The 18998-nt window shown below is 47.3% G+C and overlaps 1 protein-coding gene across 1 annotated transcript in view; it reads right to left on the reverse strand.

The window, feature by feature from the left end:
* The window catches only part of ATP6V1D (ATPase H+ transporting V1 subunit D), a 201992-nt gene extending 183476 nt beyond the window's left edge, over positions 1 to 18516 (reverse strand). Inside the window, exon 1 of the mRNA XM_075329923.1 lies at positions 18450 to 18516. Coding sequence (XP_075186038.1) covers positions 18450 to 18505 — 56 coding nt within the window. The 5' untranslated portion in view covers positions 18506 to 18516. The remainder of the gene's footprint in view (positions 1 to 18449) is intronic.
* Between the last annotated feature and the right edge of the window lie 482 nt (positions 18517 to 18998).

Below are 18998 nucleotides of genomic sequence, written 5' to 3' on the forward strand. Positions count from 1 at the left end.
GCGTGGCAAGTTAGAAGCCTTTTCTTACAAATACAAATATTTAAGCCCTGTTATGTTTTGCCAAAATCTGCATCAAGTCTGTCAAAAGCATATGGGAAAATATAATGTCTGATGAGACCAAAATTGAACCATTTGGCCATAGTTCCAAAAGGTATGTTTGGTGCAAATCCAACACTGCACATTACCAAAAAACAACATACCCACAGTGAAGCATGGTGGAGGATGCATTATGTTTTGGGCTGATGGAACTGGGACTTAGATCACGGTGGAGGCAATTTTGAATAGTTCCAAATATCAGTATATTTTGCCACAAAAGCTTCACGACCCTGCTACAAAGCTAAAGATGAAGTGGAATTTCACTTTCAATATGACATTGACCCTTAAGCAACCTCCAAATCAACAAAAAAATGGCTTCTCCAGAAGATCAAAAATGTAGCCCAGCCCTGAATCCAAGTGAAAATCTGTGGGATGACCTAAAGAGGGCGCTGTACACAAAAGATGCCCTCCTAAACTGAAAGATTTGTGCGATACTACAAGGAAGAGGGGGCAAAGATTGCCATGCTGATAGACTCCTACCTAAAAAGTCCTAAATTCAAAGGATATTTTAAAAAAAGTATTAGGTTACGGGTGTGAATATTTATGCAACCACTTTATTTTAGTTGTTTGCTTTTTCCATCCGAAAAGATTTCAATGTATATTTTTTAGTGAATAGGATATTAAAGTTGGAAAAAGTTCTGAAATGATTCTTCTTGACATAAATTTGGTATTTTAACAGGGGTGTGTAAACCTTTTGTATCCATTGGGCAGTCATTCTGTCAAACTTTTTAAATTGACCCTACTATATTTATCACATTTTTTTCAGTACCGGTTTCTTGAAGATATTACATTACTTTTATAGTCTTGATGAAAAGCTGCAGGATAGATATCTATGCAGGTTCCACATTTTTTCCTGCCCGTATTCCCGGGAAACATAATATACTAGCTGGTAGCTACACAAAGAAGCCATGCCTGATATCTAGAATTTACCGGTTAGAAAGACAAAGACCCAATATGAATGGCTGGCCTCATGGGGGGAGGGCGTCATCAGAGGAATGTGTTATTGAAAAGCTAGGAAGGTAATGACAGGGATTTCTTAGCCTTCTTCTGCTTTTTTTAGTCTGTGTATCTTTACGAGCAAAAAAGTTCAGAGCTCCCCAAACCATGACGAGATAGATGGACTATGATGATTATTCTACAAATTATAGCATTTAAATCAGCAAAGTAAAATAGACAATTTTCCTGAGTATAGTCCAATTCTTGGACACATTGTTTTGTGAAAATGATAAGTGGACCAGCTTTCAAATTTTTGAATTTGCCCAGTTTTTGACCAATATAGGTCAAAAACCTAAAACTTCAGGTACAATTAGACAAATTATGGGCAACATGTAGTTTTATAATCCATTTCAGCCTTTAGGTTCGGAGTTTCCATGAGGTCCATGACTTGGGACACATCGGTAGGAATGGATAGTGGCTCCTTAGGGTCTTTCCCACTTGTAGTTGTCTTTGTGCAATACCTTTATACACCACATGTTTCTGGTAGTTATTTAGTAATGGTGTGAGTGAAATACACTCCTGCTTTGCCTCTTGAACTCCAAATTAATAAGATTTCTTTTTCAAGTGCTCCATAAATCAATACAACACACACACTTAGTATAGTGTATAGTATAGTAGAGTCTCTCTCTCCCACTCCCTCCTCTCCCATTCTCCCTCTCTACCTCTCTCCCACTCTCCCTCTCTCCCACTCTCCTTCTCTACCACTCTCCCACTGTCCCACTCTCCCTCTCTCCCACTCTCCCTCTCTCCCACTGTCCCACTCTCCCTCTCTCCCACTCTCCCAATCTCTGTCTCTCACCCACTCTCCCTCTCTTCTCTCTCTCCCACTCTCCCTCTCTCCCACTCTCCCTATCTTCTCTCTCCTACGCTCCCCCTCTCCTGCTCTTCCTCACTACCACTACCCCACTCTGTCTCTCTCCTCCTCTCCCTCTCTTCTCTCTCTCCCACTCTCCTACTCTCCCTCTCTCCCTCTCTTCTCTCTCTCCCACTCTCCATCTTTTCCACTCTCCCAATCTGTCTCTCTGTCTCACTCTCTCCCCCTCTTTTGCTGTCTCTCTCCCTCTCTCTTTCTCTTCTCTCTCTCCCACTCTCCTACTCTCCCACTCTCCCTCTTTCCCACTCTTACAATCTCTCTGTCTCTCACTCACTCTCCCTCTTTCTCGGTCTCTCTCTCTCCTTTTCTCTTCTCTCTCTCCCACTCACCCTGTTTCCCACTCTCCCAATCTCTCTTTGTCTCTCACTCACTCTCCCTCTTTCTCGGTCTCTCTCTCTCTCCTTTTCTCTTCTCTCTCTCCCACTCACCCTCTTTCCCACTCTCCCAATCTCTCTTTGTCTCTCACTCACTCTCCCTCTTTCTCTGTCTGTCTTTCTCCCTCTCTCTTTCTCTTCTCTCTTCCCTCTCACACATTCTCCCTTTCTCAAAAATAGCCGGACCCCACGTCATTATTTTTTTAATTTATTTCCTACGGTGAGTGAAATACACTCCTTCTATGCCTCTTGATAAGATTTGTTTTACGAATGCTCGGGAAATCAATACAGCACACACACTTATTATGGTGTACTCAAAGAATACTCCTTTATTAGTACCTGTGACCAGTTTATATAGGGTCACAGACAAAGGAAATGTCCCCTCTGAACTATGAAGCAATAAGTGCAGTAGGGGTGTGAATGGAAATATGAAGCTTCCTCGCCCATCAGTGTTGGCTGAACCCTATAACATCATTAGTTATAAGACAAGATGGACACAATGAAAACAACATGGAATCTTTTCTCTCACAATGGCTAGGCTATAAGGAACATTTTATTCCTCTAGGCATCCGAGGTGTATCTATAAATTTGGTATGTGACGTCCTGGGCAAGCCAGGGGTCACAGGTCACAACACCACACACACCCAACATTCCCTGCAGGAACACCAAGGTCAGACCAGAAACCCTTGTTGCCTTCCTCCAGGGGCTGATGTCCACACCAGGGGGTGGAGCCAGGCGGTTGGTCTCCACCCATCAAGGAGTTCACAGCCCTGGAGGAGGGAAAACCAGGCAGTCTAGAGTGAGAGTTGAAAGTGTGAGGAGTAAACAGTGGAGTTGTAGTGAGAGAAGGAAGAAGTAGCAGGAGAAAAGGGACAGCAAGAAGCCTGAAGTTGGTCCGGGTGTGTGCCCCGGACTGAGACAGCAAGGTTGACAGACGGCGGTGACCGTCTGCAGGAGAGACTGCTCGGAGGTTGCCGAAAGGACCGTGGACGGGTGGTGACCCGGCCGTACCGGAGCGGTATACAAAGAACAGTCAGCACCAGTGGCAGGGGCCTTTCAAATCCCGGCAAGGCTAGGAGTTGCCGAATTTGCCAAATCCGTCAGTGAAGGGGACCACCGGGTCTCCCAGCAGCAAAGTCCCGAGTGAAGGCAACCGTCCAACCGTGAACGGGAGACACCGCCACCGCCAAGGCACCAGTTTCCCAGGGCCAGCGCCTGCGGGCAAGAGTGGGGCTCCTCCGTTCCATATCCAAGTCGGAGAGCGGGTTACCGGTGGGAATCCATCGCTACCAACATTGAACTTAGGTGCAGGGAAGAGACTGTCACCGTTAACTGCAGGGAACATCAGCACCGCAGCCGTCCGAGGACCCGTCCAACCAGCCGTTTGTTTACCGTGAGCTGTGTCATCATCCTTGGGCTGAGTGAGTACCTCAGTGCCGTGCGGCACAGCGCTGCCCCTGCGTCCCTGCATCTCCACAGGCCCCATAACCCGCCTGTCCACCATCCCAACCCCATCACCGGGCCCCGGGACCACCAAACCCCCTACCCACGGAGGGGCAAATCAACAACTAGCTGCTCCATACCACCACTCCCGGGATCCCCAGACAGAGCAGCGGTGGTGTCCACACAATCACCACAACCGTGGGTGGCATCACGGACTTTAATCCAATCCCCCACCAACAAATCAATTCCCCCCCTTTCACTCACGGGCGAGGAGCGCCGCTCGAGACCCCCGGGATCCGGCCCACCGCTCGAGCCACCACAGAGCAGCAGCAGCCGGACCCGAGCAGTGGGGTGAGCGTAGTGTTGACACCCTCCTCCCCGCCCACGACAACTTGGCGTCAAGAACAGGATCTTACCGCTCTGCGGTTGGGTAGAGGTGCGCCTTGTGACCGCCGGAGGTGTCCGGCTGGAAAATTTCAGAAGCCGCCATCTTTGGCGCGAAGAGTTCCCGCTCGAGCGTCTTCTCGAGTAGCAGAGGCGCGAAGGCCAAAACCCCGCCCCGATAGAGGAGGGGCCGGAAAAAGGCTAAGGGGGACGCGGATGGAGAAATGGCGGCGTCCTCGAATTGGAGTGCGGGAATACCCGCCACAGGAGTACCCAAGCTCTGGGGGAAACGAGGCGGAGTAGCTTTTGAGGACTGTGGCCCGGGTGAGCTCCCCGCCGGGACCGCTGCGTGGCTGGAGCGGGAATTGGGCCGGTTCTGCGTGAAGGTGAGGGCGCAGAGCCTGCAGCAGTTGATGGATTGGAAAGCAGAGATGCGCAGCATGGTTGCCGTAGTGGGCGCCCGTGAGCAAGGGGCCGCTGCAGCCGTACCGCGTCGCGATCAGTCCACCCAAACCCCGGAACCTGCCCTGATTGAGTGGGAGACGGATATCAGCACCGCGACCGGGGGTCCGGAGAGAGTGTCGTTGATGGAGGAGCAGGTCCCCAGTGCGCTGCTTCCGCCGCCGTTCCCAACGGCTGTCAGTGGTTCGGGGTTGAACTACCAATGGAGGGAGAACCCCATGTACTGCTCGGTCCCTGAGTGGGCCGACCCCCTGCGGTGGTAGCCGCTTCCAGGGCAGCGGAGTCCCGCTGCAGTTGTCCCCGTTGGGACCAGCACTGTGTTTGTTTAAAAGTTTTGAAAAATGAAAATGAAAGTAATCAACCGAAGCCTCAGCTGATTGTCTACCCGTGATTTGGAAAACCGGCCGTTGCCGACATCGTTGTCCCCGTAGGGACCCTTTAAAAAGTTGCATAGGGAACTCTCTATGGACAAGCTCGTGAACTTGCAGGGCAACCACAAACGTTAAGTGGCTTGTAAATAAAAATGTTTTGTTGCAGCTAACCGTTACCGCCTCCGGAGAGGCAGGTTGGAGGGAGGGCCCGCAGTAGAGCAGGCTGGGGCCCAGCCACCACAGGAACCGGTGGCTACCCTCTGGAGGGGAAAGACAGATACCGCTCGGGTAACTTGGTTCAGGACTGGGGTCAAGGAGTGCTGCCTGTTTCTTAGAGGCAGCATCAGGGCCAGGTTACTTGGGTGGGAGAGAGCGGCAGCAGCAACCGTTTTAATGTACCGTAACGTTTAAGCAAAGTGCCTCCCGTTGTGGGATGATGTTATTCTACATGTATTGTGTTTTTATCTTTTTCAGAAAAAAAAAAAAAGGAAAATAAAACCGGTGTTGGACGGGCAGCCCGAGGACGGTCTGCGTTTTGCTAAGGGGGAATGTGACGCCCTGGGCAAGCCAGGGGTCACAGGTCACAACACCACACACACCCCACATTCCCTGCAGGAACACCAAGGTCAGACCAGAAACCCTTGTTGCCTTCCTCCAGGGGCTGATGATCACACCAGGGGGTGGAGCAAGGTGGTTGGTCTCCACCCATCAAGGAGTTCACAGCCCTGGAGGCGGGAAAACCAGGCAGTCTAGAGTGAGAGTTGAAAGTGTGAGGAGTAAACAGTGGAGTTGTAGTGAGAGAAGGAAGAAGTAGCAGGAGAAAAGTGACAGCAAGAAGCCTGAAATTGGTCCGGGTGTGTGCCCCGGACTGAGACAGCAAGGTTGACAGACGGCGGTGACCGTCTGCAGGAGAGACTGCTCGGAGGTTGCCGAAAGGACCGTGGACGGGTGGTGACCCGGCGGTACCGGAGCGGTATACAAAGAACAGTCAGCACCAGTGGCAGGGGCCTTTCGGATCCCGGCAAGGCTAGGAGTCGCCGAATTTGCCAAATCCGTCAGTGAAGGGGACCTCCGGGTCTCCCAGCAGCAAAGTCCCGAGTGAAGGCAACCGTCCAACCGTGAAGGGGAGACACCGCCACCGCCAAGGCACCAGTTTCCCAGGGCCAGCGCCTGCGGGCAAGAGTGAGGCTCCTCCGGCCCATATCCAAATCGGGGAGCGGGTTACCGGTGGGAATCCATCGCTACCAACATTGAACTTAGGTGCAGGGAAGAGACTGTCACCGTTAACTGCAGGGAACATCAGCACCGCAGCCGTCCGAGGGAACCATCCAACCAGCCGTTTGTTTACCGTGAGCTGTGTCATCATCCTTGGGCTGAGTGAGTGCCGTGCGGCACAGCGCTGCCCATGCGTCCCTGCACCTCCACAGGCCCCATAACCCGCCTGTCCACCATCCCAACCCCCTCACCGGGCCCCGGGACCACCAAACCCCCTACCCACGGAGGGGCAAATCAACAACTAGCTGCTCCATACCACCACTCCCGGGATCCCCAGACAGAGCAGCGGTGGTGTCCACACAATCACCACAACCGTGGGTGGCGTCACGGACTTTAATCCAATCCCCCACCAACAAATCAATTCCCCCCCTTTCACTCACGGGCGAGGAGCGCCGCTCGAGACCCCCGGGATCCGGCCCACCGCTCGAGCCACCACAGAGCAGCAACAGCCGGACCCGAGCAGTGGGGTGAGCGCAGTGTTGACACCCTCCACCCCGCCCGCGACAGGTACTGGCGACTTTGTTAGGTGCCCCTTAATCCTCATGTAAGATCATCCGGATGTGTTACAAGTAAACACAAGACATCCTTGAGAATTTAAATGGGCATTTTAGATTGGGAGTCCCAAATGATCACCAGACGGGGCACAATTATCTCTTATAGAACAAGCGGCAATGCGCACACATGAATCCATTGCTCCATTCATTCTCAATAAAAAATTGGAACTGTGTACTCCGTTTTCTCCTAAAGCGCCATTGGGAATGGATGTGTAGTGGTTGATCAATGTGATATTTTGAGCTTTTTTCCTGCCAAATGCAATAGTATTGGGGATTTGGACCCAAAATCTTTCAAAAATTGCAAGTTATACCTTATCTCAACTTCTGGCCAGAGAATACGTAAAAGGGAGTATACAGACAGGACAGCATGGGATTGCTGTTGCTGCTTTTTGTGAAGTAAAACATTTCCCTGCCTGTTTGAACACAATGTTTTACCTCACAGAAAAAATGTTTTACCTCACAGAAATAATTTCTGAAATTTATTTTTATTCTGAAATCTATTAATAAAATGTACTTTGTTCACAGGACAACCTTTTTAACAGTAAGTAGATGTATACTGGAATCAATTGTCCAGGACGAATTTCCTTAGGAACACAAGAAATGTACAAAAAAAAAATATATTTTAAAATGTAAGTAAACTTTAAACTTTCTTTAGTTCTCCAACTCATTGTTCAGCCCAACGTCTGACATTGCTTTATGCCACTTTATCTGAATGAGCTTGATTAGTAGTTTCAGAAAATGGTGCCCCTGGGCTTTCGCACCACTCATTGGTGTTGGCCAAAATGGAGGAGAACACCTGCAAACTCAGCTCCAAATGTGGTTGTCTTCTTCATGATCATTGAAGTCTCACTGCATCAGAGTCTGGGCCACTATAGGATCCTATGGAGGGTTATTTCGTTCTTGGGCTTGCAATTGTTAGAATATCCGAAAATATGGCTCTATTTACTGACATATGCCTTTTAAGGTGGCTCCAAATTAACCATCTCTTTAATTAGTAAAGCATTGTATTAAAAGGAAGTGTGGCACCAGAAAATGCCCTATTATTTAGATAAAAGTTTTGTCAACTTGTGACTAAGATATTGAGGGACAGAGAGCTCCTATACTGTCCTTTGTGCTAGGGGACCCTAGGCAATCACTAAGCTCAAGGTTACTCCTGATGATGGAGATGCCCGAGTCCAATGCCTGGCTGTTCTCCTGACCAGAACTAATCTCATTCCCCCCCTCCCACCAGGGAAGGAAGGGGCAGGAGTGAGATGGAAACACAGATACCCAAAACTCATACACACTGCATACACACAGGAATAGACAAGTGACGGACTCAGGAGAAAAAGCAAGAGCAGGAAGGTAGCAACAAAAGGCAACAACTCACCCCAGTCTCACAAGCTCGTTGCCTTGGAGTAACCCTCGACTCTGCTCTATCCTTCAAGCCACACATCCAAGCCCTCTTCAACTCATGCCGATTACAACTCAAAAACATCTCCTGGATCTGTGCTTTCCTTAACCAAGAATCTGCAAAAACATTAGTGCATGCCCTCATCATCTCCCGCCTCAACTACTGCAACCTCCTGCTCTCTGGCCTCCCTTCCAACACTCTTGCACCCCACCAATCTATCCTAAACTCTGCGGCCCGCTTAATCCACCTCTCCCCTCGCTACTCCCCAGCCTCGCCACTCTGCCAATCCCTTCACTGGCTTCCCATTGCCCAACGACTCCAGTTCAAAACATTAACCATGACATACAAAGCCATCCACAACCTGTCTCCCCCCTACATCTGTGACCTAGTCTCCCGGTACCTACCTGCATGCAACCTCAGATCCTCACAAGATCTCCTTCTCTGCTCCTCTCTTATCTCCTCTTCCCACAATCGCGTACAAGATTTCTCCCGTGCATCCCCCATACTCTGGAACACTCTACCTCAGCACATCAGACTCTCCACTACCGTGGAAAGCTTCAAGAGGAACCTCAAGACCCACCTCTTCCAACAAGCCTACAACCTACAATAGCCCTCTGTCCAGTAGACCACTGCGCAACCAGCTCTGTCCTCACCTATTGTACCACCACCCATTCCCTGTAGACTGTGAGCCCTCGCGGGCAGGGTCCTCTCTCCTCCTGTATCCTTACCCATTCCCTGTAGACTGTGAGCCCTCGCGGGCAGGGTCCTCTCTCCTCCTGTAGACTGTGAGCCCTCGCGGGCAGGGTCCTCTCTCCTCCTATACCAGTCTGTCTTGTACTGTTAATGATTGTTGTACGTATACCCTCTTTCACTTGTAAAGCGCCATGGAATAAATGGCGCTATAAAAATAAATAATAATAAGAATAACAAGGATCAACTTCACAACTGCACTGAGCAACAAGAACTACAATCATCAGATAGTCTGGATCATAACACCTCACCAGACCAGCTAAGATAAACTATAGCTGGCATAAAAAGAAGTACGGTATATACAGTTAGGTCCAGAAATATTTGGACAGTGACACAATTTTGGCGAGTTGGGCTCTGCATGCCACCACATTGGATTTGAAATGAAACCTCTACAACAGAATTCAAGTGCAGATTGTAACGATTAATTTGAAGGTTTGAACAAAAATATCTGATAGAAATTGTAGGAATTGTCACATTTCTTTACAAACATTCCACATTTTAGGAGGTCAAAAGTAATTGGACAAATAAACTAAACCCAAAAAAAAATTTTAGTTTCAATATTTTGTTGCGAATCCTTTGGAGGCAATCACTGCCTTAAGTCTGGAACCCATGGACATCACCAAACGCTGGGTTTCCTCCTTCTTAATGCTTTGCCAGGCCTTTACAGCCGCAGCCTTCAGGTCTTGCTTGTTTGTGGGTCTTTCCGTCTTAAGTCTGGATTTGAGCAAGTGAAATGCATGCTCAATTGGGTTAAGATCTGGTGATTGACTTGGCCATTGCAGAATGTTCCACTTTTTTGCACTCATGAACTCCTGGGTAGCTTTGGCTGTATGCTTGGGGTCATTGTCCATCTGTACTATGAAGCGCCGTCCGATCAACTTTGCGGCATTTGGCTGAATCTGGGCTGAAAGTATATCCCGGTACACTTCAGAATTCATCCGGCTACTCTTGTCTGCTGTTATGTCATCAATAAACACAAGTGACCCAGTGCCATTGAAAGCCATGCATGCCCATGCCATCACGTTGCCTCCACCATGTTTTACAGAGGATGTGGTGTGCCTTGGATCATGTGCCGTTCCCTTTCTTCTCCAAACTTTTTTTCTTCCCATCATTCTGGTACAGGTTGATCTTTGTCTCATCTGTCCATAGAATACTTTTCCAGAACTGAGCTGGCTTCATGAGGTGTTTTTCAGCAAATTTAACTCTGGCCTGTCTATTTTTGGAATTGATGAATGGTTTGCATCTAGATGTGAACCCTTTGTATTTACTTTCATGGAGTCTTCTCTTTACTGTTGACTTAGAGACAGATACACCTACTTCACTGAGAGTGTTCTGGACTTCAGTTGATGTTCTGAACGGGTTCTTCTTCACCAAAGAAAGTATGCGGCGATCATCCACCACTGTTGTCATCCGTGGACGCCCAGGCCTTTTTGAGTTCCCAAGCTCACCAGTCAATTCCTTTTTTCTCAGAATGTACCCGACTGTTGATTTTGCTACTCCAAGCATGTCTGCTATCTCTCTGATGGATTTTTTCTTTTTTTTCAGCCTCAGGATGTGCTGCTTCACCTCAATTGAGAGTTCCTTAGACCGCATGTTGTCTGGTCACAGCAACAGCTTCCAAATGCAAAACCACACACCTGTAATCAACCCCAGACCTTTTAACTACTTCATTGATTACAGGTTAACGAGGGACACGCTTTCAGAGTTAATTGCAGCCCTTAGAGTCCCTTGTCCAATTACTTTTGGTCCCTTGAAAAAGAGGAGGCTATGCATTACAGAGCTATGATTCCTAAACCCTTTCTCCGATTTGGATGTGAAAACTCTCATATTGCAGCTGGGAGTGTGCACTTTCAGCCCATATTATATATATAATTGTATTTCTGAACATGTTTTTGTAAACAGCTAAAATAACAAAACTTGTGTCACTGTCCAAATATTTCTGGACCTAACTGTATAGGAGGGTAGCAAATGACATTGGTTCCCCCACAACATGTGATCAAAGGAGACTAACAAGTAGACCAGCAGAGATTAACTCTTGCTAGCCTGCCTATGAACTACCACTCTGCGGGTCGACGCCAGAGTCTGATTAGAGACACCAGAGAAGTTATTGAGAGGAGTGTCAGAATCTGTAGTCTGAACAGATCCTGCCGTCGCCATGACACTTGGCAAAGTTTGTAAAAATCTCTGTGTGACATTTTTTTTTTCTTTTTCTATATCATTATTTGTATATAAAGAAGAAAAATTAGTAATCCTGGATGTTTAACCCTGAGGCTATTATAGACATATATTTCATGTCCTTTCAGAAAGAGTTTACAACAGTTTCATTATCATCAGAGGCAGGAATGTAATGACAAGTAAATAACTCTATACAGAGCTAAAAGCACAATGTTTACATATTCTTCATCCTTTCGTAATAACCTTTGCATGTACTCAGACACTTCAAAATAAAAGATAGGGTCTACTCTAAATCATTGTATTGCTGCTAATGTACATGTGAATTTTGAGGCAGGAGTGTAAGGACAAGTAAATACTTCTATACAGAGCTAATAACACAATGTTCAAATGTTCTTCATCCTTTCCTAATATCCTTTGCACATACTCATTAAACACTTCAAAACAAAAGATAGGATCTAAGTCATTGTATTGCTGCTAATGTTCATGTGAAGTATTATTATTATTATTATTATTAATAATTATTATAGCACCATTTATTGCATGGCTGTTTATATGTGAAAGGGGTGTACATAATAGGGACAATTACAATAATCATGAACAATACAAGGCACAGACTGGTACAGCAGGACAGAGGTCCCTGCCCGCGAGGGCTGACAGTCTACAAGGGACGGGTGAGGATACAGTAGGTGAGGGTAGGGCTAGTTGTTCGGTGCTATATCAGACTGAGGATTACGGCAAGTTGTAGACTTGTTGGAAGAGGTGGGTCTTCAGGTTCCTTTTGAAGCTTGTCAAGGTAGGCGAGAGTCTGATGTGTTGTGGCAGAGAGTTCCAGAGTATGGGGGGGGGGGGCACTGGAGAAATCTTGGATCTGATGGTGGGAAGAGGAGATGAGAGGGGAGTAGAGAAGGAGATCTTGTGAGGATCGAAGGTTACGTGCAGGTAAGTACTGGAAGACTAGGTCACAGATGTAGGGAGGAGACAGGTTGTGGATGGCTTTGTAGGTCATGGTTAGGGTTTTGAAATGGAGTCGTTGGGCAATGGGAAGCCAGTGAAGGGATTGGCAAAGAGGAGAGGTCGGGGAGTAGCGGGGGGACAGGTGGATTAGCCGGGTAGCATAGTTTAGAATAGATTGTAGGGGTGCAAGACTGTTAGAAGGGAGGTCACAGAGAAGGAGGTTGCAATAGTCCAGGCGGGAGACAATAAGGGCATGCACTAGTGTTTATGCAGCTTCTTGGGAATGGAATGTACGAATCCGGGAAATGTATTTGAGTCAGAGGCAGCAGGAGGTGGAGAGGGCTTGGATGTGTGGCTGGAAGGAGAGATCAGAGTCTAGAGTTACTCCCAGGCAGCAAGCACATGGGACTGGGGAGAAAGCGCAGCCATTGATGGATATGTCAGGTGGGGACGTTGAGTGAGGAGGAGGAAAGACAATGAATTCTGTTTTGTCCATGTTCAGTTTTAGGAATCGAGCAGAGAAAAACGATGAAATAGACAGACATTGTGGGATTCTGGTTAGTAGGGAGGTAATGTCAGGTCCAGAGAGGTAGATCGGTGTGTCATCAGCGTAGAGATGATACTGAAAGCCATGGGACTCTATGAGCTATCCCAGGCCGAAGGTGTAAATGGAGAACAGCAGGGGTCCAAGAACTGAACCTTGGGGACACAGACAGATAGGGGGCGAGATGGGGAAGTGGTGTGAGAATGAGAGACGCTGAAAGTTTGCTCGGTTAGGTATGAGGAGATCCAAGATAGGGCCAAGTCTGTGATGCCCAGAGATGAGAGAATCTGCAGTAGAAGGGAATGGTCTACTGTGTCAAAGGCAGAGGACAGGTCCAGTAGGAGGAGGACAGAGTAGTATAGAGGGCAGAGGACAGGTCCAGGAGGAGGAGGACAGAGTAGTGTAGAGGGCAGAGGACAGGTCCAGGAGGAGGAGGACAGAGTAGTGTAGAGGGCAGAGGACAGGTCCAGGAGGAGGAGGACAGAGTAGTGTAGAAGGCAGAGGACAGGTCCAGGAGGAGGAGGACAGAGTAGTGTAGAAGGCAGAGGACAGGTCCAGGAGGAGGAGGACAGAGTAGTGTAGAAGGCAGAGGACAGGTCCAGGAGGAGGAGGACAGAGTAATGTAGAAGGCAGAGGACAGGTCCAGGAGGAGGAGGACAGAGTAGTGTCGCTTGGATTTTGCGGTTAGTGACTTTGGTCAGGGCAGTTTCAGTGGAATGATGGGGTCGGAAGCCAGATTGTAGCCGGTCAAGGAGGTATGAGGACAGTTCAAGATGGACATGCTGTTCCAGTAGATTTGAGGCATAGGGGAGAAGGGATATGGGGCGATAGTTTGACACAGAGGATGGGTCAAGGGAGGGCTTTTTGAGGATGGGTGTGATGGAGGCATGTTTAAAGTATGAGAGTAAAAAATCTCCTGTGGCAAATGACAAGATTTTGAATTTTAATGTAGATTGACAAAAGTTTTTGAATTTTGTTTTTTTAGTCCAAAAAACTAATTTTTTGATGACATTACTTTTTACGTATTTTCAGGTGGCTGCATGTTATTGCTCTTTTTATCTATTTTTTGCTTTCCCGAGCTATTGAAATGACCATGGCCTCTCATTAATCTTTGTAATGCGCTAGTAGTGAATACCAATGTTTAATGGACTTTCCACACTTTTATACGCTCCGTCTCCTGTCCTAATACATTTTTTTTTGTAAAATTGCTTTTCAATTACTGTCCCCAGCTATTTCTAGAGAAACATGGTAGGGGGTCACAGGAATGCTTGGAATGCAGGCACTATCCCAGAACAATGACTTTTACTGACAGAAAACTGTGAGGCAAGGTTTAGATTCGAGTAATATGACTCCTAGGGAGTCGAGTTTTGTCCCTGGAAAAAAAAAGGCTCCCTCGAAGTTTAAAGGGACAATTCTGTCTGGAACTGAAGGCAAACAAAGGCTGCACACCGGGAATTTTCTGTTGATGCTCGAAAACGAAATTATTGCATGTTTTATACAAAGATTTTAGGTTTTAGCCAGTTCTGCTTAAGAAAAATGTGAAATACGATTATCAGTCTTTAAGTGAAATTTTTTCAATGACTAAACTAAAGGTAGAAAATTCCAGGACTCATCTCTAGTCGAAACAATTCTAAGATGAAGCGATTTTATTGGGATTTGGAGAGTTTTAGAACCATTTTCTAGTGGCACCTGCCCCCAAACCGGCATTCATGGTGCAAACTCCTTCCCCAGCAAGTACCTTTTGGATTGATGGAAACGACCAGAACATTGGCTCCGTAAATGAATCATACATTTAATGCTAATCATACGATCCCGTGGTATTAAGAAAGAATGAATAAAGGTTTGTGAACACTAAGGTTATTGTTGACTTTTTTGGAGAGAGTCCACACCAAAAAGCGGTTGAAAAATCGCTCTAAAACCACTTTGTGGTTCATATGTTCAATATTTTGATCAATTTTCATTTCTGCTTCAGGTTTCGAAAAGCATATGGTGAAAAAAGAAAAAAGTGTATGTCACTTCTTTGAAATGGCTCCTGATAGAATCTGCACCAAATTATGCTGTTTCCAATCAAAAAGCTTCAAAAACTGATTCAGGAAAACAATTCTTCAAAAACAAAACTGGAAAACTTCCCAAAGAAATCCCCAAAGAAAGAGTGATTTTAATTCGAAAACTCATCATTTTTCACCACCTCAAAAAATTCATGGACTTAGACTTTAGTCTCCAATAGCATAGGACTCTGATGGTTCAGCTTCACTCTGACCACCTCTGTGGGGGTGAACTGTTCTTAATTATGCCAAACGTATCAAGAGACATTAGCCATTGTTTCATGTTAGACTGTCCGGAGCACCCATTTGTCTGCTAATTTGTACAATGGGTCAGGAAAATTGTAGAAACCTGGGTGGTGATCTGTTGTAATCTCTTATTTACTCCGCTCATCACTCTTCACATATGTCTCTGGAGTATTATTAAAGATCAAATCTTCACCCTGATGATCCTGAGGAACATTGGATTCTTCTTGTTTACAGTCTCGAGGAAGAAGAGGATGGGGACATCTCTCTGGTGTTGTCCTCTTACTGGATAGAGCTGGTGATGTGAGGAACTGGGGAACCTCCATCATGACGTCCTTGTACAGATCTCTGTGTCCTTCTAAATACTCCCACTCCTCCATGGAAAAATAGACAGTGACATCTTATAGGAACCTGTCCAGTCAGCAACTCAATCATCTTGTAGGTGAGTTCTAGGATCTTCTGGTCATTGTTGTCCTCATTTATCAAGGGGCGAGGTGGAGGCCCCCTGATTGAGCTTAGGAGTCTTCCTCATCCCTCAGACACAGGGTCCTGAGAGCGCTCACTAGAGGTCTTCTTCCCTACAGTGTAGTCCTCTCCAGTAAGCCGGAGGAGGATCTCTAGGATGAGGTATAGTATCCTCACCACCATCTTGTCCCTGTCTCTATCCATCCATGATGGGTCAGGAAATTCTACAGATCAATTAGTATCTTATATTTTAGAAACCTCCATCTGCTGAGCTGCACACTAGATATATAGCTAAGAAATTCGTGGCTTAGACATTAGTCTCCAGTAGGACTGTGATGACTCCGCTTCAATCTGGTCACTTGTGCAGGGGGTGATTTATTCTTAATTATGCCAGACTTATTGTTTCTTTGTTCAGTAAATGAAGATACATTAGCCATTGTTTCATGTTAGACTGTGCGGAGTACCCTTTTGTCTGCTAATTTGTTGAATGCCTATTGATGGTAGCTTGCCTCCTCCCTCTTAGACTACATCATTCAGAGGATAATTATGCAGTTGGATTGAACTAGCAACCAATAAGGTAACAGCTGTCTCCCACCAATCCTGTTAGACACAATACCCTGAAATGGGAACTGAGGGATATAAAAAGGGCCTTGCTCTTGTCACCATCATCATTTCATAAGACGTCAGCCTATAGTCCATGGATCCAGGGGGAGTTCACAGAACTGCTCCACTACCCAACACTGAACCCACAAATTTGCTTTAGGAAACCAGGTTGGGACGATCCAGTCACCTGGCTGCATACCTTACTGTGCTCAGTCAGCTTCCTAAGCTTGCGGTTATCTCCTTTCACTGGATGCCTGCCAAAAATGGGGTGTTGCTGGCTGGAACAGCTGGCCCTGGATGCCCTGAAGTGACAAAGCTTCTAAGCCCTGGTGGGCCAGCCAAAAAGAGAGATTCTATCACTTGTACCATCTTGTGTTCTTCCTGGGAATGTGTGACGCCCTGGACTAGCCAGGTTGTCACGGGTAGTCCCATACACACACACGCCCCCCACCTTAGAAAGGTGACAGCAGCCAAACTACAAAACCTTGTCACCACCCTCCGGGTTTGAGGTTCACACCAGGGGGCGGAGCCAGGTGGTTGGCTCCGCCCACCAAGGAGTACACAGGCCCTGAGGCGGGAAAAACAGTGCAGTTCCCCGTGGGGAGCAGAGTGGAGTTGAGCTTGGACAGTGAAGTGGAGTGGAGTGAAATTCAAGGGCAGACCTGTGCCTAGGTCTGCCATAGTCTACACCAGGTGTCTGGGTTGGAGCCCAGTCACCTCTGGCAAGGAGGCAGACAGTGGTGGCCGCCTGCAGGAGCTGGGATTACAGCCAGTGGAACCGTAGGGACCGGGGACGGGTGGTGGCCCGCCGGTACCGAATCGGGGAACCGATTGGAAACTGGAGCACCAGGAGGGGTACTCAGACCCAGTACGAGGCCCAGAAACAACTGGGCTGAGTCAAATCAACTGATTGAGTACTGGACTTAAGGACCTATCCCACCTAAGACCCGACTGAAGACTACAGCCCAACCATTAGGGTAACGCCACCGCCCAGGCACAGAGACCCGAGGGGCCAGCGTCTGCGGGCAAAGAGGGCTCTCCCGGCACATACCAAGCCGGGGAGCGGACTACCGTTGCTTAGACATAGGAGTTGACGTTTTCTCCATAAGTAAGGTGCAGGAGAAAGGCGGAAACCACCAACCTGATAAGGGGAAAACTGCAGCCGGCTGCGGGCACCGTTCACCATCTCGTCTGGTTTACCAGAGACTCTAGCGTGTTTGTAATAGTGAGTACAACAGTGCCTTCAGGCCGCGCACCGCACCGACACCCCAGCACGCATCCATTCCCCCGCCTCAGCACCTCCCTCGGGCCCCCGGGACCATCATTCCCCCTACCCACAGAGGAAGTCAACACCAAGCTTCGGAAAACCGTCCCCGGGAGCCTAGTCAACGGCAGCGGTGGTGTCCATCCATTCACCACAACCCGTGGGTGGCGTCACAAACTCAAATCCCCTACAAACAACCGCGGCCCCGGCCGTGGACCTCCCCACCGAAGTTCCTACGTGTAGTGCCAACCCCCCCCTTTCAGAGCGACGTGACCCCCGAGTCCGTGAGGAGATCGAGCCACCGACGAGCACGGATCCGAGCGGCACGGCAGCCGGCTGAGCCCCGGGGCGGTACAAATGTACTATATGCTCTTGACTGTTGGGAACCCAAGAAAGTTTCATCGGAGTTTGGCCCTGTGTTGTTTGTTTAGTGTTCTGCCCATGGGGAAGGAGTAGGTCAATAATTGAAAAGGAAGGGCACTACCCGTGGGATCTCCTGGTATACAAAAAACGAGACCATAAACTAAGGAAAAGAATATACCAATACGGGATCACCACAAGGTTAGGGTACATATGAAAAATTCACTTTATTATACAAAAAAACACAAGAAAACACATGCCCTCAGCAGAGGTATAGTACACACAGAAGGTAATAAAAACATTTAAAAAAAGCCTATGGCATAAGAAAAACCTGTCCCATTGGGAAACAATGCATACAATAAATGCCAAGTATATCAATACAATTTTTAGACATCAATACAATCTCTCCTCATGCACCATACAGATGTTAATTTGCATTGCTGTTTCACTGTTCAGAAGACAAAGGAACGAGGTACTATGTTAGCACCAAATAATCAAGATTAAGGTCTAAGATCACAGACCATTAATTGGCTACAAGACTCTATTTAAAGAGAAAAAAAAACGTATAACGCTGAATAGCCAATAGAATAGTCCTGCACCAAACCTAATACCATACATGTATACCCTCAGTCTATACTCACTGACAGCATAATACCAGCAGATAGAAAACACCATGCAAAGTCAGGGTAACATGAGGAGAGGGTTTCCCAAGGGATAACCCCACGCGTATCGCCGCCTCTAAGGGTGGCTTCCTCAGGGGAAGAAAGAAAGCTGGTTAAAGCTTCCATGTGTACCTTATATAAAGGGAGTACATTAGGACTCACCAATACCACAGCTGAGGAATTTCATATGTCTGGAGCGTTCTGATGGCGGCCGCCATCTTGCTTAGGTCATATGACATAGAACAGTACAGCCCCAAGCTCCTACTGCGCATGCGTTAGTCAAAGAATGGAGCAGCGTTATAATCAGAGTTTTATAAGATAACACTAAGCAGATTTGTTGTTAGCATATGCTTGCACTGCGCTTATCAATCCATTCATTAGCATATGCTTTCACAACGCTTAGTAATCCATTCATTAGCATATGCTTTCACGGCGCTTACAAATCCATTCATTAGCATATGCTTTCACGGCGCTTACAAATCCATTCATACTAATTAATTACTGTTTATACAGGCGAACTTGCACGGCGCCAGTTATCTTGATCTAAGCGCTGTCAGATTGCAATTGAGCACAGCGCTTTAGTCAGAGTTTGGTAAGATAACACTAAGCAGAATCGTTGTTAGCATATGCTTTCACGGCGCTTAGCAATCCATTCATACTGATTACTGTTTGTACAGGCAGACTTGCACAGCGCCGATTATCTTAATCGCA

This window comes from Anomaloglossus baeobatrachus, chromosome 12 (assembly GCF_048569485.1).
Source record: "Anomaloglossus baeobatrachus isolate aAnoBae1 chromosome 12, aAnoBae1.hap1, whole genome shotgun sequence".
Taxonomy (NCBI): Eukaryota; Metazoa; Chordata; class Amphibia; order Anura; family Aromobatidae; genus Anomaloglossus; species Anomaloglossus baeobatrachus.